Raw genomic sequence first — 21,552 nt, 5'->3', positions numbered from 1 at the left:
TTATGAGTAGATTGACTTTTTTTTTCATAATCGATATTACTATTTTTAGATATAATGATGCTACTTTGGAGGTTTCTATTAGTTACTGTTTTACTCTTGAATTTGAACCTTTTGGCATCCCATAGTAAACTCTGTTACAAAGTCTTAAAGTTTTTTCAATTTTTATCATGCTATATGAAATTTAACGAAAGGAAAACTTTCATATATATGTGGTATATATAATTCAATCTCAAGAAGTGGATGAAAATTTAAATTTTAGTTTTGTTTAAGTGGACAAATGATGGTATGTTTGGATGACTATTTGAAATATCATAATCACGCCATGGTCTGTCCTTATAAATTTTGGTAAAGAGTTTTGTATATCATCAAATAAATAAATAAAAGGAAACTATAAATTGGAGTGAGGTTGCAATCAAATGGGTTGAGGGATAAAAAAAAAAGTTGAGATAATAAAAATGAATGCTTATTGTTGAGTGCCTGAGATTCAGGAGGCACTAAGGATAGTGCACTATATACTGCTTTTATGATTAAATATATAACAGCAATTATGAAAGTTACAAAGTCCATAGATGGCGTTTTCCATTGGTGGGGGTCTCATGTTTTTTCTTTTCTTTTTGTTTACTTTCATTTTGGTTTACAGAGGGAGGCCATCCATCCTTGGGATTGTCATTATGATTATCATAATTATTGATCATCATTATCAAATATTATCAATTCCCCGTGGCTCTTAGATAAGCCAAAAGGTACGTCATTCCAAACCATATAAACCCTTTTTAACAATTTTAAATCTTGCACACTTTAAAAGCTTTGTTAAAGTTGTATATTGTGTTGGTATATGTTATAATTGTATATCAATCAATCATCAGATGTTTATCTGCAGTAAAAGTTCAGGCCCCTGAGAAAAGAAAGAAAAAAAGAGATATGCCACTCTTTTTCTAGGGGCTATATATTTTGTCTTTTTGATAATGCAGGCTAACTGTTCGACATAAGTTCATAGACCTTTTACTTTATTTTTTGAGTGAATAAAGTATGGTATGGTTGAAATCTTCTTGAAAAGTTTAAAAGGAACAATTGAGATGGGAATAAAAATAAAGATCATAACTTTTAGCAAAATATGGTAACATTCTTTTTACTACTTGCTTAGTTCTGTTCAGAGTTTAGTGTAAAATCAATGGATATAGATACATATTTACAAGATTTTTTTTTTTTACTTTACCTTCTGATAAAGTCATGAAGGACAGATATGAGTACCATGCAATCATGAAGGCGGCCGTTGAGTTTAAGTGGTAAATGAAAGATAGCAAAAACTAAGTAATGGGGCCTTTTCTTTTTATATATTTTCTATGGAATTCGTGTCCTCTGTTTGGCTTTCACTTTCCTCAATAAAGTAAGAGATTCTTGAAACTCGGGACAATAGCATTACCTCCATTTCATCATTCTCTGTTAAATACCCCAAATGAACTTCCTCCCTTTCCTAAGGAGCTGGGTCTCTGTTTCTTTCAGTAAATGAGCATTTAAAGACGGAAGGAATAAGTCATGCTCATCTCTCTTAATTCAGACAGTGAAAGTAAGGCCATGCATAGTCACTTTCTCTTGACATTACTGTAAATCATAATTTTGGTTAAATGTTACAAAGAGCCAAACTAGAGTAGTGATTTAATTGTCTATGTGTGTGTTGAAATGGTTTCAGTGAGCTCATGTTTAGCAAAATGTTCATCAAAACGGCTAGAAAACATAGATGAAAATGGCCCTCCAAGTTGGTTACCAGGTTCAAGTGTTTTACCTGAAACTCCAATCGAGTCCATGGAGTACCTTGGCAGATCTTGGAGTCTTTCTGCTAAAGAGCTCTCCAAGGCACTTTCCACTGCCCATGATCCACCAAGTCATCTTCAAAGTTCTGTGGTTGGCTTTCTTAGTGCTGAACCAAATGATTCAAAATCCACGGTCTTGAGGGAACCAGTGAGATACCTTTTCCACCCTTCTTTTCTTAAGTAGTATCCTTTACATTTAAAGTACTTTCTATATCTTGCAAAAATCCAAACTTGAATAATCCTCATAAGATTGTGAAACCAAACTGTTAATGTGCAATGTTCTCTTGTTCTATGGCATGTAACTATAAATTCAAAACTTTGTTTCAAGTGTCAAATCCCCCTCCTTTCTTTTATGTTAATCCTGATTGTAACTTTGTATGTTGGCTGTGTTCTTAATATTTCAGCTACTTCGGCACTTACCCAATGGAGACAGTCCTCCAGCTTCACCAAGAGGAAGTGACGAAATGAAGGTACTTTATTTTGAATCTGTTTGCAGCCTACATTCACACATACACCAGTAGATAGATAAATTCTGCAAATGAATTAGTTTGTGCTACTTCATTTATAATATTGGTGCAGAGCATCTCTCAAAATCAGTGAATTGCACATGCATCTTATTTTTGAGCAGGAACTGTTGTTACTTCACCAAGCATTGAACCCAGAGTTCTTTTCCAACCAGCAACTGCTTGGAAATGGGGTATGTGTCACTCTTTTCCTTCAAAGCAAACACACGTACATGGGAAACAAAAAATAAACTATATCACATTCATGATTTACTGTTCCTTCGATGCAGCTATATAAGAGCATATTAAGAGGAAATAAAACACTGGGAAGGTGGATGAAGGATCAAAAGGAGAGAAAGAAGCAGGAAATCAGAACACAGAATGCTCAATTACATGCAGCTGTATCTGTTGCAGGTGTTGCTGCTTCAGTAGCAGCATTTATAGCATCACTCGTGTCACGAGAGACATCATCGGGTAATCAGAACTGGCCTTTAAAGACATCAGCAGCCATAGCTTCTGCAGCTGCTCTAGTTGCATCTCATTGCATAGAGATGGCAGAGGAAATGGGAGCCAGCCATGAAAATATCTTGAATGTAGTTAACTCTGCAATCAATGCTAAGACTAATGGAGATATAATGACCCTAACAGCAGGAGCAGCTACAGGTTGCTAAGAACATTTGATAAGCAGCTAATATTCAGAACTGGTGTAGCAAAATGCATCATACTCACAACATTTGTTTACTATTGCAGCTTTAAGAGGCGCTGCAACCCTCAGGACGAGGCTTGAGAAAGGGTTGGGAGCCACAAACTTTGGGGTGGGTGAGGATAAGGTTGAAGAAGAAGGGAAAGAATCAAACATCTTGTTAGCAATCAACTACGTGTCCAGAGGAGGAGAGCTTCTCAAACGCACAAGGAAAGGTATTGGTTAGAACGAAAGATAAAAAAAAACAAATTGGTACTGTTGGTATGCATTTAGATTGAATAGTGTCACAAATTATAAATTTCTGATGCTTTCACTGAGATTAGGAACATGATGGTGACAGGGATTTTTCACTGGAAGCAAGTGTCTTTCAACATAAATTCAAATTGGCAGGTAAGACAAGAAGCGTATCAAATGGATGGGGTGATGAAGTTCTGAGAATAATATTCCTATTCGACAATTAACAATGCATCAAGTTTCTTTCTTAATACTCTGTTAATCTTCTTTTCAACAATATTCTTGAGATTAAAACTAAGTATTCAGAAGTTGAATATGTCTACAGGTTGTGGCAAAATTGAAAAGCAGGTATATGGCAGGAACATTTACAAAAAACAAAAAATGTAAGACAAAGCTTTCATTCAAATAACAGATAATCTCTCCAGTTGCCTAAACAATCTCTATATTGGTGAACCATGTCCTGTTTCAGTTATAATCTCGGGTGTAAACTGCGACATTGCAGCATGGCCAGGGCGGGAAAGGGAAAGGGAAACGGATGGAGAGCAGCAGAGGGCATACTTTGGAATTGTAACAACAGATAGAACAATAGAGTTTGAATGCAGTGGGAAAGGAGAAAAACAAATGTGGATTGAGGGGATACAATATATGATGAACTTTCGTGCTTACGTGAAATGATTCTGACCTTAAAATTTAGACTTCACTTACTTTTCAAACATTGAAATAAAATGAAACTGCTTTATATACCGTCTTTTGTTGTGTTCTTAATCTTACAAAGATTACAGTAGTTAAATTTTTGTTGTGTTCTTAATCTTACAAAGATTACAGTAGTTAAATTTACAGTTTTCAATGAGAAAATCAGTAATAATTATGTTGAAGCTTTTTCTGAACCCAAGAAGGAGACAAGACAGGGCTCGTTTCATAGAGCTTCTTCATCTTCAAGTCCTCCTCCTCCTCCTCACACTCCATTAATCCCTTTTCTTGATCATTATGGTTCAAAAACACCATCACTCGCCAAACCTTAAACGTCTGGTCTAAACTCCCACTATAAACCAAAACACTCCTCTCCATCTTGTTCATTACTCTGTTTTCCATGGTTTCCAAGGTTCCTGCCAAGCATCTGACAGGACCTCTATGGCCATCCAACACTGCCAAGCATTCATTTTTATTATCTCAACTTTTCTGAAATTGTGAAATTACATATTCGGATTCTTAGATCTCTATGTGATGTGAACAACATGTTTCGTGATATACATTTCAACTTTATGTTATTAATTTTACATCTTTCAACTACAAATTAAAATTACTTCTAAATCATAAATTTATTTATTTTGTTTTGTTTTAATTTGTTGTCCCTTTTTCTATCCAAACGTTTTAAACAAATTAAACAAAAATTTGAAAGGTAAAAAAAAGTAATTAAACGACACATTCTTTAAATAGTAAAAAAATTTGAAGATCACTCCATACAATCTAAAATTTTGTTATTTGATCAAATTTGGTATTTTTGACAAATTTTCTTTATTTATTTTATAACTTTTTCTATCCAGATGTTTTAGAAAAAAAATTTTAAAAAAATTGAAAGGTAAGCGAGTAATTTGAGACTTAGTTTTCTTTCAACAATTTGATTAAGAATACAAAATATTTGTATACAAATGTTGAAAATTATAGTAAAGAAATTGAGAAAGAAAAAACAAATATAAATTTCAAAAATAGAAAACTAAAATATTATAATATTTATAAAATTTTATATTCTATCAATATTGAAAACTTTTATAAATAGACGGTTCAAATTTAAAATTTTGTTATATCATTATATACTCTCGTACAATCAAACTAACGAAGAGGAATAAATATATATTAAAGAGTCACGATTATATTACAAAAGTTGCTGCTCACTCTCACACCTAAATATATTATAACTAAAAATGGAGAAAAATTAAAAATTATTTGTTTGCATTAATATTAATTATTCAAATTGATGGGGGATGAAAGCACCATGGTATCCATAAGGAACTCTTTGTGGAAGTGTGATTTTTGCAATTGGCTCCTCACTGAATTTTCTTGCATCTATTATGTATACCTGCTGATTAAATTAAACTAATTAAAGAATATATAATATATATGATTAGTGAGATAATTAAAAGATTATAATGAATGGAATGGAATATATAATTAATTAACCTGAGAAGTATTAGTAATCTCATTGTGAACATGAGCAATTATCCAACCATCATCTTCTTCCTCTCCATTTTCTCTAGGAACAAATGAAGCTCCACTGCAATATGAGTTCTCCTCTAACATATGCCTTTCCACTTTTATCTCCTCATCCTGCATCCCCATTTTCTTACTCTTATATATATTTTAAAAAAACAATTCATTAAACTTTAACCTAAATGTTCGATTACAAGTTGTTATATCAAAAATAGTTTTTATAATTTGCCCGCAAAGAAAAAATCAAAATGAATTGAACATGTTTGATAAGATAGAGTTACATCTCAAAATAAAATTGAAAATGGTTTAATTAATTAGATAAATAAAAACGAAAAAATTACCAATGAAAATTCATCGTTACTCGTTCGCAGTTGAAAGTGCAACTTGGCCAAGCCTCCAAATTTGAACATCCCTAATTAAATTCAACGACAATGTAAGATTAGAAAAAACAAATCTTCTAAAAATATTTACAAAAATATCGTAATCTATATTCGTTTTGATGTATTTGAAAACAACCCTAAGACTAACTGGGATTGTGTTTAAAAATACCTGAATTAGAACTAGCAGAGGAGTGGAGAAGTTGAGCATAACCAAATTTGTTAGGAAGACCAGTGAAACGTAAGTTAATGAAGGGGAAATCCATGAAGATTGATTGATGAATGAGACATTTCTCTTTGACCTCTCCTGTTCTGAGGTTGAGCCTCCATTGATAAGCAACAGGAAGCAAAGAACCACCATTGTTATCCTCATCCTCATCCTCATTAACAACAGTCTTCTTTTGATCGTTAAATCTTTGAGAGAACCAATCAAATTTGTTTAATCCTTTCTCAGGTCCAGGTAGTACTGAATCACTTGCTCTACATCCCCACACCACAACCTGTGAAATTAATCAACATTATTAACTCACAAACCATTCTGATTAAACAACAAAACCCTTCTGCTATATATATATATATTGTTATAGATCACAATACACCAAAATTAAACCTACCTCATGCTGGTTGAGTTCGAAGCAGTTGAAAAGATGCATGCAGCAATTGGGTTTCACATTAAACCATTTAATGGAATCGCTGTCTCCATAACGAGGCATTACTCCTATTCTCGTGTATCCTTTCTTGTCGTATTTTAAGAATCTGCTAACAATTATTTCTCTACGTTATTTTTAAATATAACAAAATATGATACAATAGACTGTTTTATATTCATATGGATAATAATCTATCTTAATTGTTTGTTGTAATATATATCACAAATAAATTGTGATATTTTACTATATATTTTAGAAGTTTTGTTATTTAAAATGATTTGTAAAAATAACACGTACTGTCCGCCTCTAATAAGTCTGTCGAAGTCCATGGTTAGTGCGTAATCCAATATCACGTTGTACCTGCATTTCAACTCCAAACCATTCATTAATCCAATTATTAACCCATTTTTTTTATAAAAGTTTGAGTAAAAGTATAGTTTGAACTTAATTTTTAAAAAATATCCTAAAGAAGCCTAAAATATTGGGTTAATTAAAGTTAAAATCTCTAATTTTAAACATGCAATAATTAAGCTTTTAGAGGTAGTAAGAAGATTCAACAAGTAAAAATTATTACTAATTAAACTTATAAGCTTCCAAACCACCTACTAATAAGCTCTAACGGCCTCTTAAATTATCGATTGATCTTTACCTTTTTGTGACACCGATTTCATGGCTAAGACAACTTCTACCGAGTTTGACATCCACTTTATGAACCATTCGTTTTCCATCTTCTGTAGATGAAATGAAATAAAAGATATCAATCAAGAAACATAAATAAAATATCCTTAATCTAATTAATAGAATACTCAATTTGGGCTAACTTTATAATTTAAAAAATTTACATATGTATAGCATAGTTATATCAAAAAAATAAAAAGAAACAAACAAACTGTACCAGAAATAATTCCAACTTCCATGAAGGGTTTGGTTGAAGTGACGCCCATCATCACCAGCTCTCCTGTTTCCGGTGCTTTCTATCCTTCCAAAACACCATAACTAAGTATATAATTTCTTCATATGCATGTTTGGAACACATTTGCTTAAATCAATCAATCAATCAATCGAGACCCACCTTGGGATGACTCGTAAATGGGCGATTGTTCCAAGCAGATGCATTGAGATCCCAACTCCCCAAAGTATGGAGAGTGTTGATATCTATTTGGTGTGGCAAATGATTTTCAGCAATTGAGTAAAGTTTACCTGAGTGCTCAAATACATTTGTATTGCTAATGTCTTTGCTGAATTTCCCAAATCTAACCTGCAAAATTAAATGCATAAATAACGTCGTCCCTTTTAAATATATATTAATCTGTTACTTCATTATATCTATATATATATATATATGTATATATACTCACCCAGTTGAGTAAAAAGGCAAAGAGAAGAGCAACCGAATCGCCTTCCACTGTTGGAAGAAAGCAAGGTCGTTTTTTCTCATGTTTTTCAAAATTGAAACTATCAGTTTCAACAAATCTGTTGTTGTACAATACTTCCCATGATTTCCCATTATTGTTGGCCTTCTTGAAATACAAAGCATGAAGCATTCCTTCTCCTTCCACCCAAATAAAACTGGATTTTCCAAATATCGATTTCACCCATTTCAGTCCTCCAAACAATGGATTTCCTCCTGCATGCACCACCACCCACTCACTCACTCAGTTGTAAATATAACAACAACGTGAATATATATATAACAAACGAAATGTATGGGAGTACTCTTTCTACTTGATTATTAAAAATGGATGGATAATGGAGGAATAATGAAGAATTTATGGACCATTTCTTATGTAGACTCCATGGGGAAAGTCTTGGGGAAGGGTTCCTTCGATGTCGGTGACGGTAACCGCCGATCCCATCTCTTCCACCGGTGCAAAGTTGCTCTGTTCATATCATTAATTCTAATATTAATTTGGATTATTCAAAGTAATTAAAATTTACAAAAACAAAAAAAAAATTAGAAAACAACTGTTCATAACACTTTTTTATATCAAATTTGGTAAATAGTACTTTTGTAATTTTGAAAAGGTAGCATTATTTTTTTCTTTTCGCTATTGTTGCAAACTCCATAGTAATTTACAATTTTAACTTCATTTTTCTTACTTAAATTTTAGTATTAATGTACACTAACTAATTTAAACTAATTAAAATAATGATAATTAATTAATTAAATTTTAATAGTTTTAGTCACTATTAAAATTAAATTTCAATTTTATTTTACAATTATTTCAAATTAATTAATAGACCTTAGGTTAGTTTTAAGTGAAAATTTGGAAACATAATAAAAAAATGGAAAGTTTACAAAAATAACAAAAAAAAATTATAATAATATAACACACGTTGATAAATTTAAAAGTAGATTATCGTTTAAATTACTATCCATTACTTTAATAGTTATATTGTCAAATTTGAAATACGCAAAAATAAAAAGTGTTATGAACCATTTTTTTAAAAGGATTTTTTTTTCTCATCTAATACAATTTCTAGGAAAAATTAAATTAAAAGAAATATGAAACTCCAAACATAAAAATAAAGAAATTAACAGAAAAATTAGAAAGTAAACAAAATATTTTCCTTTATGACAAAATTAATGGATTTTTGTTCTTTTGTTTTTGTCTTAATAAAAAAATCCAGAATTTTAAAACTTTAAGAAGAAATCAAACCTAAAAAGAAAATTAAAACATAAAAAGGAAATGAAAGTGTAAAATATATTATGGATATAATAACTAATTAGATAATAGAATACCTGATTTGGGTGAAGAGTTTGATCAGAGAATTCAAAAACTGAATCAACAAACCCATCCAACACTTTCATCCATGTTGTTTTCAGTTTTTTAAAAACATCAACTTTCAATGGAATAATCTCCCCAGTTTTCTTCACCTTCTTCTCCGTTGGGATTATTATTGACTGTCAACACCAACAAAAGAAAGAAAAAAAACACAATATTAGTTTCTAAGTTACTTATAAATTTCAAATTTAGTCGTGGACGACACTGAACTCTAACTTTCTTTGAATCATAACGATTTAATTCCACCAAATTTGAAGAAGAGAGATGATGTAATTTTGAAGGTGGATGAATAGAAGGCTTCTGATTAAGAGAACAGTTTGGAAGAATAATCATCTTCATCATCACCATTATCCTTAATTAACCCTTTTTTTGTTTTTCTTTCTGGGTCTCTTTTATGTTTCTGCCGGCAAATTGGTTTGGTTTTCACAAATTTATACCAAAACTAAACGACGTCGTCTGCTCCAATGTTATCATATTAAGATATAATTAATCTACATTATTAAACTTTCCTTAATTAAAGTAAAAACTATATAGTTCCAAAACTAATGATGCTTCTAATTATTATAAGTATTTGTTTTTATATGTAATGTTTGTTTACTTAATTTCTTTTTTTTAGCTTAAATAGTATATTTTTAAAGGGGTAATTAGAAGAATATTGGTGTTTGAAAAAGAAATTAGTAGATTAATTAATCACAACTAGGTTTTGATAGTACTTAAGAAAAATATGCTAATTTTTGGTTGTTAGTGGGATGAGAATCTTGAGGAGACAGATTCAAGTGGGAGTCTCAACAATATTATTCTTCTAAATAATAATATGATAGAGAGCAAATTGGATTTTATTTTTTTCATTACTAAAATGTATATACAATTTAAATCAATATATATATATATATATAGAAAACAAATGAAATGGTTACCAAATTTGGGCTATAATTTTTTTGTTTAAAAAGAAAACAATCAAAGCTTATATAAGGGTTATAATTTCTTCTTCTTCTCTTATTAAGTATTTATGTTAAAGGCGTGATTGGAGAACTTAATTGAAACCAAACGTTTAAAATAAGAAAATTGATAAATTGATAAAAAAAAAAATGGTGGAAAATCATGTAAGTTGAGAAATGTTCTAAAATTTTTGTTTATTAAAAACAAAAATCACATCTATTAAGTAATACTTTTTTCCCATTTTCAATTTTCCATTAATTTAAAAAACAACTTTTTTTATAAAAAGAACACTAAAAATTTGAATTAATTATTACTCTTTTATATGTAGTAAGAAAACATTGGAAATGATGATGTGACATCCTAAAAATACATAATTTATTAACCTATGGTATCCAATGAATATTTGTAGAATTAATTTAAAGCATATGGTGATTGAAGAAGTGAAATAAAAAATAATGAATAATAAGAGAATTATATGGTGGAGGGAATTAGAAGGTGATAAGAGTACAAAAAAAATAGATAAAAATACTAAATATAGAAACAAAGTATAATATAATTAATTACATCACCTAATTAAAAAGGGCACCAAATAGTAGAGATGAACCAAATATGCCATTTTTGGCTGCATCTCTCATCTCTATCTAAATTCCCATATAAATTAATCTTTTTGTTACATCATGGAATATGCTTTCTCATAGCAATTAATCAACAACCACGATTGCTTTTCTCTAATTCATTACAAAAACAATATGCTTTCTTCCCTACAAATTTCCCTAAACGGAAGAGGCCTAAGTTAGTTTCGATAAAATTCACAAACCCTAATAGTCCTAATTGAGTTTTTTTCTTTACTTTACGACTCCTTTCTTTTCTTTTATTAGATAAGTATTTTAAGTATTATTTTTGTTAATCTGAATTATTTTCCAACTTATTAGAACAATAGCTTAGAGCCTAACTAAATATGTAACATATTATTATAATATGAATGGTAAAATATTATATATCTAAGTAAATGGATGAGTTACGTCTAGGGTTTGAGCCCATATGCATGTTTTGTAGTTAATATTAATAAAATACCGTAGTATTTTAAAACATAAAATAAATAAGATATCTATAAATTGATGTTATCTAGAAATAATAAGATAGAATCATTAATCATTTTTTGTTCAAATAATATAATAGTGTTTGGGAAAATATAAAATCAATTTAAATTGATTTGAAAAGAATAATGAAACCGAAATTTGTAAATATTTTCAATAACCTATTTAAAATAATCTAAAGTTAAACGATGAAACCTTCTTCTAAAGTATTAGCAAAGGATTTGCATAACGAAGAACATGGGCCTGAAGTGAAGGCCCAATTTAGAGATGGGGTGTTGGATGAATGGAGGAGAACGAAGAGGGCCCATTTAGTATGATGATGTGTAGCAATAGACAACCAAAACGTGGGTATGTGTATATGCAAATATATATATATATATATCATTACGAATTCTTTCAAATCTTACATTTACACTGAATTTGTCTTGGAGTGTGTTTCAATTATTTAAATCTATTTGTTCGATATCAATTTATTTTCTTGTTTCTTACTAAAATTAAGTCAATTTCGTTTAAGTATAAGAGTCATAGAACATATGTTAAAAATTAGGTTTTGAAAAATTAATTAATTGAAGCTCACTTTCTTATTATGTTGTTTAAATATTGTTGAGGAAAAAATTAATTAAGGTGATGGAGGGAGATTATAAAATAATGAGTATAAGTAGTTATAATGTACGTAACAAGTACAATAGAGACAAAGTTGGACCTATTTAATTTGTTGTTACTGCCTACAAAAAGAAAGTCCCTATACTTTTGGCATTATTATTTATGGGACTATATGTTAATCATACAACTTATATTTAGGTCTTACTAGCTAGCATTTTTATTAATTAAGATTTTTTTCTTTTACTAAGTAATAACATTAGTTTAAAATTCTTTACCATATTTGGTTACGTAGAATAATAAGAAAAATTAACTAAAATTACACATTTTCTATATGGTGATGTCTTAGTTGAAGAAGGCTATTGTTTACATTGTTTAGCTTGATTTAGAGTTGAAAAGATTTGTATAAGTCGTTACAATCCTAAATTTGGATGTATACAATTTCACTTAGAAAGCAAAAATATAATATTATTTTATTTTAAGATAACATTCTCACACTGCTAAGAAACATCGTTAAATTTATCCTTTACTTTTGAAAGAGGAGAATATATAAGAAAAAAAAAAAAGAGTTTTCCTATATCTACACGTGTGTCGCTGCCCTTCCAATCGAGTAAACTGACGTGACGAGAATAAAATAATTTTTTTTATATATATTCAATTGGTGTACTTTACTAACATATAGTAAAATGAACTAAAATATTTATAAAATTTTAAATTGTGAGACGGTATAAACTAAATTTTTTTAGAAAAATATTTTGGAAGTATTTTAAAATGGGAAGGTGGAAAGGGACCACTGCCACCCTCTAGTGAGACCCTATAGAGGAAGGAAGAAATAGCCGAAACACCCATTTCTCTCGTGGGCCTCTCTCTCTCTTTAAATTTTCAAAACTTTATATTATAAACACTCTCTCTATGTCTCATTTTTTTCCCAAACTCTAAAATCTCTTTCTTTCATTTCCTCTCTTCTCTTACATAATAACAATAATAATGTCACCAACTAATCACCAATCTCAAATTTCTTCTACTAACAATAACCACACCCAACCCAACCCCCCTTCCTCCACCACCACCACCAACAACAACAAGCGCGTTCGACCATCCGATTCAATCTACCGCGGCGTCAGAATGCGAGCTTGGGGCAAATGGGTCTCGGAAATCCGTGAGCCACGCAAGAAATCCCGCATTTGGCTCGGTACTTTCCCTACCCCTGAAATGGCCGCTAGAGCCCACGACGTTGCCGCTTTGTCCATTAAAGGTAACTCCGCCATTCTTAACTTCCCTGAACTCGCTCACTCTCTTCCTCGTCCTGTCTCCTTCGCCCCTCGTGACATTCAAGCCGCTGCTTCTAAAGCCGCCCACATGGACTTCAACTTCCATTACTCTTCTACTTCCTCTTCATCTGTTTCCACTTCTTTATCTCCCTCTTCCCCTGAAGACGACGAGGACGGCCACGAACTCAGCGAGATAGTTAAACTCCCTACTCTCGCTTCTTCCAACTACGACGATCACGAATTCGTTCTCATGGACTCCACCGAGGGATGGGTCTACCCACCACCTTGGTTACGAACCATGGAAGATTATTATTACGGCTACCATACCAACAATATCAACGATGAATTGGGAATAATTGGTGATGATGATCATCATAGTAATTTGTCGTGGGATTATTAACTTTCATTTTATTAATTTTTGGTTTATCTACACTGTAAATGTAAATCAAAAAACATGTTAAGGGTGGGAGGGATTTGATTCAGCTAAGCTTTGATTCGTTTTTGTTTCTGGGTGGTTCCACAGATTTGTTCTTTGTATGTGTTAGTAATTGGGCTTTGGTTGGAAGTGTGTTTGTTGAAATATCTCGTGTAAATCTCTTTTCATTAATGCACTTAACTGCTTTGTGGTCCTTTTTGCTTAAATTTATCTATCAATGCAAACAGTTAAAGCAATTATATATTATATATATGCAACCAATGTATATACATATTATAATTTTGGATGGGTTGAAGTTTGCCAAGAATTGCAAAACTGACTTTTCATTTGCGTAAAAGCACAAATGTCTTATTATGTATATACACTGGACTGACGACACTTAGCTAAGCTCTAAAATTTAGCACTTTTTTGTGATGGAGATGGATTTAACTTAATGTGATTAAGGATATATAGAAAGAAATAAGAACACAGAGATTAGTTCTAAATTCAATAGATTGATAAAAATGGGACACAGAAAAACAGTAAACTACAATCATTTCACATTTTCTTCTTCTTTTATTTTATTTTTTTATCTACAACTGGATTTCCCTCTTGGGTTTTGTTTTGTATTTGGTTTCACTTTATTGAGGCAAACTTATCAGTCCCTCTGCTTAAAATAATTAAAGCCTTTGGTTCTTTTTTCTTTTTAAATATATATAAAATTTTAAGATTTAATATTTTTAAAAATAGTTTCCACGTATTCAACTTGGTTGATGACAGGTGGCATGTCCATTTCGTTTAAATATTTTAACTGTCTCCCACAAATTTTGACAAAATCTGTGATTGGACAAACAAATTCTCCAAATCTCCAAGATTAATACAATATTTATTATATCTATATGCACATTTTCATCTTCATTTGTGAAATTTTCTACTTAAGCTTTCTTCTATAATCATTTGGAGAATTTAGGTGTTTTTAAAATTAAGCCATTAAAAACTACTTTTAACTCTTAGGAATTCTAGAGATTCTAGACATTTTAAGTTTTGTTATCAATTTTTTTTTATAATTAATGTTATAAAAAACGTATCTCGTAAAAATAGTAAAAAAAAAAAAAAAAATCTTTTATACTAATAGGGTTCATGTTATTATATTTTTTAAACTACAAAAACAACAAATTTAAAAAGTCGATAACCATATGATTACCGTCTGATAGCTCTATGATTACTGTTTCATAGATGTCTGATATCACTAATTTTATCATGTTCGCAATATACAAAAAATAGGTGTCATAAGCTGTTTTTTTTTTTTTTCTAAATGTTTTTGTCGTTTAATGTAATTTTTTTCAAAAAAAAATCAAATAAGTTATGAAAATTAGAAAAGTAAAAATAATTTTTCGATTTTAGGCTTCGGCCGTGAAATTGAGTGTTCGCATTTTTAACAAATGGAAAAATTGTAATTAAAAAATTATAAGGAAAAGAAAGTATAAATAGTAATAAAAAGTAGATATTTTTAAAAATAATAAAATAGATTAAAACATTCATGCGTGATAGATTTTTTTCGTTGTCTATTAATATCACCGATAGAAGTATATCAGTGTTTATCAATATTTATTATTGAAAGAATTTAAAAATTTTGTTATACATCATAGATATTTTGTCAAATTTTTTACTTTTTACAATTTTCGTTAAAAAAAACACTACAATAACAAAAAAAGAAAAGAAAAAATACAAAACTAACACAAATTGTTTTAGCAAACTAAGACCAGATTTTACCAATGACAATGATAAATCTAAAAATTATTGTATTTTATAAATATTTTTTTTGTGTTTGTTTTTGCTATATATATAAAAAGGCTAAAAAGTACAAATTTTCTCTAAAAAAATTAGAATCAATTAGTACAATAATCGTAGTGGTCTTTTTGTACACACTAATCATTTTATTATTATTTTTTCTTATCTTATAATAATATGATCCTTAAATAGAAAACAAAAAAATGTCTTACTCTTGTGACATGAGACCTAATAATAATTGAATCAAATTAGTGAATATATATTGCGTAATCTTTTTCAATTAAAATAATTATTATTTTTGAAAAATATATTACTCTAATATATTCATTGACCTAATAATAATATTTTGTTATTATTGTTTATTTTTCTAATACACATCAACCTCCATAGGTATTGGAGATTTCCGATATCAATTAACAAGAAAATCTTTTTCGAAAACTAACGTGTGCGCGTGTGTATATATATATAGTTACGTTTAAATTGATATAACTCAAATTGTCATATTAATTCTATTTAATTACGTACACTCATCATGCGCCAAATGTTAGAAAATAAATTAATGAACTTTATAATTTAAAGTCTTATATCTATAAACACACAACAAACCAAATTGTGCTGGCCTAATTAATATCTTTTCATTATTTTTATAATTTATGAAAAAGCACTTAAATTATTGATCAACTAGACAGTCCTCTCCAATTAATACCCTAATTATTTATGGGTATGATGAAAACCAACTCATAATTAAATGATTAACGAAAATTAAATAAAGACTGAAAACTATATATATATATATATATATATATATATATATATATATATATATATATATAAATAACTCTCACATACTCTAAATTAATTAACTTTGGAACAAATTTAATGAATTATTATTAGAACTCTTATTTTTTCTCAAAACTATATGGTTATAAATAATATAATTGTAAGAAATTAATAACAAAGTACTATTATATTTAGGCATGTGTTCATATACCACATTGATTAATTAATTAATTTAGGGCTGCTTGGTATTATTAATTGCACTAATCTTTAGATAATTAATTTAATAAAAGTAAATTACATGGATGACAAAAGGGCAGTTTAGACAAAGAGGAAAAAAAACAAAAAGGTAATTGTCTGATTATTCTGTAATTAATAAGGTTAATTAAATAATGTATAGAATTTTATTGAAATATTATTAAAATGGGATCTACATTGACTAAGTAACATTAGGTTAATTAAGATTTATATATCCTCCAATCCTTACAATGTCTTGTGCCACCTTTGTTTCATTTGTTAATAGAGAAGTAAACTTTGAGTTGATCTTAAATACATATCAAAAAGAAAATTATTGAAGAAGAAGAAGAAATCTCAAATAATAATCTAAATTGTATTGACTTTATTTTACTCTATGTTTTATAATGTTTTATATTCTTTTTGTCTATGTAAGTGTGATATTTATTATTGACAGGAGGGTTTAAGAAATAGTTGATAGAACCTCTTTAGACTTCTTCTAATAGATTGATTATTAATTATAGAGTATGATAGTTCGACTATAGATCAATTTGATTTATGTTAGATATTTTGTGGAGGAAATGATAGAGGGTTAGATTTTGTGTGAATGAGCGACAATTTTGAAACATATACATCAATCGCAAAATCGTAAGGCGAACTATTTGGTCAATTGAGCGATTAATAAGTTTGTCGTTTTAGCATGTATGATATGTGTGGATTTATGTTGTCTTTCTAGATTTGGTAATTATAGATTTGTGTACGTTATGACTTGAAAGATCAAATTACTTCGATAATTATGTAACTCTCTACAACATTTAGACAATAAATCAAACCATAAGATCTCAATTAGGTGTGAGATGATGCATTGACTTGAAATGTATGGGAGGAAGTTCATTAGTTAATTAGTTAATTAGTTGTTATGGAATTGCATAATGTATATATTGTTTATATAGACTAGAACATTATTTAAAAATTAGAGTGATGCATTTTTAAATTAAAGAAATAATTAATAGAAAATATGTTCGAAAACAAATAAGCAAATGAATATATACATCAATAATAATATTAGAGTCACATATTTAATAATTATAACAAATTAATATAGTATAAACTATAGGTTAAAAGGAAGAAAAAAAATTGATTGGAGGAGAAGGTTGGAATTAGAGAAATGTAGTTGGAGTTGACATAGACTTATTAAGAGTTTGAAGACTATTCAATTTCTTGTGATATTGAGAATGACATATTTCAATTTCATCAAAAGCCTTTTTCCCTATCACATTCATTGCACCCCTCATGCTTTCTCCATCATACTTCACAAGAAAAACTCTTCACCATCTTTAATTTTAGTTTAGATCTTTTTTTTACAATCAATTAAATAATAAATACGAGAAAGGTAATTTACGATACATGTGAGATATTTTGGCCTTTTATACGCTACTCTACTCCGTTCCATACTTCATATTATTTTCAAGTGTTGTTGACTATTTTGTACGGATGAAGCCATATATATAAAATTGGTATACGTTTCAAAATAATCACCATTTTATTTAAATATAATCTCAATTACTATGATGGTTCATAAATCTCTTCCAAATTAATTATTTCAATCATAAAGAAAATACTTTCACTATACAACGACTCACACCCCTTCGTTCACTTTCAAATTAACTAAAAAATACAAGACAAAAGTAAGTATATATATATATATATATATGTTAGAAAATGAAAATGAGATGTGTAATGAAATTAAAGGGAGGGAGAGTGATAGGTGATTGGGATTAACACGTGGAGTGATGGGTTGGGAAAAGAGAAACGGGATGTTGTGGCATCATGTATTTATTTAATACGGGTAGTATCGTCATCGACGTGTCGTCCCTCGTGGGGATTTGGCTGCCGAATTGGATGCACCGTCACCACAAAACGCATATAAAAACAAGTTTCGGGTTAGAACTGCAAAAGAAACAAAAACAAGAAGGGGTTTTCGGCAAATTAATTATAAATAATAATTTTACAATTATGTATATATATATCTCAATTCTCAACCACCACCTTAGTTTAAATGGTTTGTCAATCAAGTTTAAAGTTTTATTATAATGTGACAAAATTAATAATTAATATATATATATATATATATTTGATATCATAATGTCTTCTTAATGAATGTATAATATATGTGTAGTGTATATATCAATTTTCATGCCTACCTAACCCAACCTATTACCCTCTTCCCAAAGTAGTATGTCAAATAATAATGTGCATCCCAAAAATTGTGTTAAATAGGGAAAATTTAAGTAATTATGTAACACTTATTACAAATATTTATACTTTTATATATAGAGAGAAATTATTACAAAAGGATGAAAGTATCAAAATATAACCTAATTTTAAATTTTAACAATGATAAATATTGATAAAAGTCAATTAGGGATGAATGTGAAATTTTGTTATATTTTATAAATATTTTAAGTTTTGCTATCTTAGACATAATTTGTTTTATACAATGTAAATTTGAAGTTTTTGGAATTTAGGGATTTAATAGATTCATGAATTTTGTTTTTTAGAAAAATATGAAATTAGTTTGACCTATTCGACATAAAACAAGCCAATGGTCTATATATGATATAAAAAGTGTAAGAGAGAAGGGGTTCTCAATTTTAGGGAAGAATCTAAAACTCACTTACAAAGAATTTTGAAATTCTCTATCTTAGAGTGATTCTAAGATTCATCGATAATAAAGGCACCTCACTAACATGAATAAAAATATATATATAAAAACATTGAAAGGAGTCTCACACACCCTATCGAAACTCAAGTGAACATCACTAGCTAATATTAATTACCACACTGATCTTAGGGGAGGCCAAACACGTTGAAGATGAAGGAATTAATCTTCTACCTAGGAGGAGCCTAAAGTATGCTTAAGAGGGAGTCTCACATCAAGAGGAGTCTAGATGATATAAATGAGTTGAACTCTACATGAGTCATTGTAGTAGTCGAGAATCACAGATAAGTACTAAACTGCTTAAACTATTTAATATTAACAAATTACTCCCAGACGTAGGTGATTTATCGTCGAACTAGGTCACCAACGGTATACTTGTAATAGTTTATTACAACATCTACGATTGTGTGACGAGTAATGGAGGTCAGTGATTTTTACCCACACGAGGCATTGCATTTGTTGAATTTAAAAAGTAAAAAATGGGTTGTTTTGTTTTGTTTTTATAGATGTAGCCAATTATGAAATTGAATGTGAAGTAGAAGTTGATTGAGACAAAAGAAGAGGGGATAAGTAGTAGGCTGTGGTTGTAGCCATGGCCTAAGATGGTGATGGAGATGCCATGCAACAACAAATCCCCTTCTTCAACGTTCAACCACACATAAATAAATAATGATTCTATATATATGTGTGTGTATGTATGTAGACATTTACATATATATATATGTTCAAAAAGTACGGAAAATAAGAAGAAAAGGGAACCCCTCAATTATTTGCAAAAAGGGGGCTCCACTTCCTATTATTTAGACGGTGATGCCTTTGAAAATATTGTCCAATCATACTTCTTCTCTTCTAGTCCTTTCACTTATCCTCATTCATTTTCACATCCTACAAAATTAAATATCACTATTTTTACCTTTCAAAACACACCCTCCTTTCTCTTTCCAACCCAACGGCCACAATCGTCTCTAAAATATGATAATAGTTGATTTTTGTCATTTGTTGGTCTAATTCTAGAAATTTAGTGATTCCGTCAATGTTGCTATTAAAAGTTTGAGAATGGTTAATGTAAATCTTTTACCCTAATAGGATTTACTTAAATGTTGAATCAACTAAATGCACGGTTAGAAATTGTTCTATATATACGGACATTCCTTTGAATCAACTAATTCAACTATTATGATTGATTCAAACACACGTAATACATAAAACTAATTTCATTCATAGAGTTTTAAATCTAAGTCACACCCTTCTTAACTATCTCTTTTATGATTTTCTTTTCGTCTTTGATTACACACTCTTTTTAATTTTCAATAACCCTAATTAAATCCTGAACTCCCCAAACAAATCCTTCACGTTTTGATTTAGCATTTCCAACTTCGATTTATTTTAGGTATCGTCGATATAAAAACGTAATATAATATATCAATATGCTCCGAGGAAGGTGGGGGACATAATAATTTAATTTATTAACCCCAAGTTGGCCATATCATTGGTGAGTCATTTTAAGATCAACTTGACTACTGCATTTAAGGGCAAAACAAAAAGTCATTGATGTATATATATATATGAACCTCGTTCAAAATCTTACGTTCCCTCCCTTTTGTTTGTGTGTTTTTATTTAATAAACTCAACAACTTTTGTGAGAGAGCATTCCAAACCCACTTTTTGCCAAGAGTATACATAGGGTTGAGTTTAGGTTAAATTAAATATAAAGAAATTCAACATTATGATACATGTTTTTGTTAATTTATATCAAAATGTTACAAAGATGGACAAATTATTTCTTAATTAACGATTTTTTAAATTCATAGTGAACACAAATTTCAAACAAATCATTCTTAGTGATGCACGTATTTCAAATTAACTGGACACAAATAAACTACTTTGAAAATTACAAAAATATAATATTGATATTAATTGTCCAACAAAAATTAGTGTATAATATCAAAACCGATTTAGCTCATCAATGGTACTAGTTGATATGAGCTTCTATTTTAGAGGTATGAGACTTAGAATTCTCCTATCCCTAATTGTTGTAATAAAAAAAAAAAACGTTCGAGTACCCATAGTTATTATTACATAAATTTTAATTTGTACTTTTTAGTTAATAAAAGGATCATTTAAATTATTTTAAAGTGTAATGTGAACTCTAAACCACGTGAGTTTTGATAGTATCGTGTATCGTAGTTTCTTATTGAATAATCTACTAGAAAAATTATATCATATTAAACGACGGACTCCTTGATCATTAAATAATATTAAATACTAATTTATAAATATAGAAAAATTTAATTATATATCATTGACATGACATAATATCAGAGTTAATAAAAGGTTTTTTTTGTTATTAAAAAGACATAGCATCCATAGAGGAATATACACATCATATACAATATCTTATGGCCTAAAAGTATCCATTGGTATATACGCACAT

At 29.4% G+C, this 21,552-nt stretch overlaps 3 protein-coding genes across 6 annotated transcripts; 2 read left to right on the top strand and 1 right to left on the bottom strand.

Annotated features, from left to right (window-relative positions):
* The first annotated feature begins 288 nt into the window (after window positions 1-288).
* Window positions 289-4,045, top strand: LOC101221437 (VAN3-binding protein). Of its 4 annotated transcripts, XM_031882551.1 has the most exons (10): window positions 289-743; window positions 1,504-1,567; window positions 1,691-1,959; window positions 2,216-2,281; window positions 2,440-2,508; window positions 2,605-2,977; window positions 3,065-3,232; window positions 3,358-3,407; window positions 3,577-3,634; window positions 3,721-3,999. In XM_031882551.1, the coding sequence occupies exons 2-10, from the start codon at window positions 1,537-1,539 to the stop codon at window positions 3,924-3,926; spliced, it is 1,290 nt and encodes a 429-aa protein (XP_031738411.1). In that variant the 5' UTR covers window positions 289-743; window positions 1,504-1,536; the 3' UTR covers window positions 3,927-3,999. The 4 variants fall into 4 exon arrangements, 3 of the variants coding, with proteins under 3 accessions (XP_031738411.1, XP_031738412.1, XP_031738413.1); XM_031882552.1 differs by lacking the exon at window positions 289-743 and having other exon boundaries at window positions 1,314-1,567; XM_031882553.1 differs by lacking the exon at window positions 289-743 and having other exon boundaries at window positions 3,561-3,634; window positions 3,721-4,045.
* Window positions 4,046-5,049: 1,004 nt separating this feature from the next.
* LOC101221678 (carotenoid 9,10(9',10')-cleavage dioxygenase 1) lies at window positions 5,050-9,620 on the bottom strand. The gene is made up of 13 exons (XM_031881741.1): window positions 9,489-9,620; window positions 9,230-9,391; window positions 8,264-8,366; window positions 7,845-8,113; window positions 7,559-7,744; window positions 7,382-7,460; window positions 7,136-7,217; window positions 6,784-6,846; window positions 6,451-6,592; window positions 6,009-6,336; window positions 5,801-5,871; window positions 5,430-5,576; window positions 5,050-5,328 (listed from the first exon to the last, which is right to left on the bottom strand). Exons 1-13 carry the CDS (start codon window positions 9,618-9,620, stop codon window positions 5,215-5,217), a joined length of 1,878 nt encoding a protein of 625 aa, XP_031737601.1. The 3' UTR covers window positions 5,050-5,214.
* Window positions 9,621-12,806: 3,186 nt separating this feature from the next.
* On the top strand, window positions 12,807-13,821 carry LOC101217333 (ethylene-responsive transcription factor ERF043). The gene has a single exon (XM_004136171.3). The coding sequence runs from the start codon at window positions 12,896-12,898 to the stop codon at window positions 13,577-13,579; it is 684 nt and encodes a 227-aa protein (XP_004136219.1). The 5' UTR covers window positions 12,807-12,895; the 3' UTR covers window positions 13,580-13,821.
* Window positions 13,822-21,552: the final 7,731 nt, after the last annotated feature.

The sequence above is a fragment of the Cucumis sativus genome, chromosome 3 (assembly GCF_000004075.3).
Source record: "Cucumis sativus cultivar 9930 chromosome 3, Cucumber_9930_V3, whole genome shotgun sequence".
Taxonomy (NCBI): Eukaryota; Viridiplantae; Streptophyta; class Magnoliopsida; order Cucurbitales; family Cucurbitaceae; genus Cucumis; species Cucumis sativus.
The sequence above is the reverse complement of the archived record's forward strand: the minus strand, read 5'-3'. Positions and strand labels throughout refer to the sequence as shown.

Excerpts from the sequence above, each read along its gene's own strand:
- LOC101221437 (XM_031882551.1), top strand. The coding sequence starts at position 1,537 with ATGCTCATCTCTCTTAATTCAGACAGTGAAA. Across the intron at positions 2,282-2,439 it reads GAGGAAGTGACGAAATGAAG|GAACTGTTGTTACTTCACCA; the intron begins GTACTTTATTTT and ends ATTTTTGAGCAG. Across the intron at positions 2,978-3,064 it reads AACAGCAGGAGCAGCTACAG|CTTTAAGAGGCGCTGCAACC; the intron begins GTTGCTAAGAAC and ends TTACTATTGCAG.
- LOC101221678 (XM_031881741.1), bottom strand. The coding sequence starts at position 9,620 with ATGGTGATGATGAAGATGATTATTCTTCCAAACTGTTCTCTTAATCAG. Across the intron at positions 9,392-9,488 it reads ATCGTTATGATTCAAAGAAA|TCAATAATAATCCCAACGGA; the intron begins GTTAGAGTTCAG and ends TGGTGTTGACAG. Across the intron at positions 5,872-6,008 it reads CTCTGCTAGTTCTAATTCAG|GGATGTTCAAATTTGGAGGC; the intron begins GTATTTTTAAAC and ends GAATTTAATTAG.
- LOC101217333 (XM_004136171.3), top strand. The coding sequence starts at position 12,896 with ATGTCACCAACTAATCACCAATCTCAAATTTCTTCTACTAACAATAAC.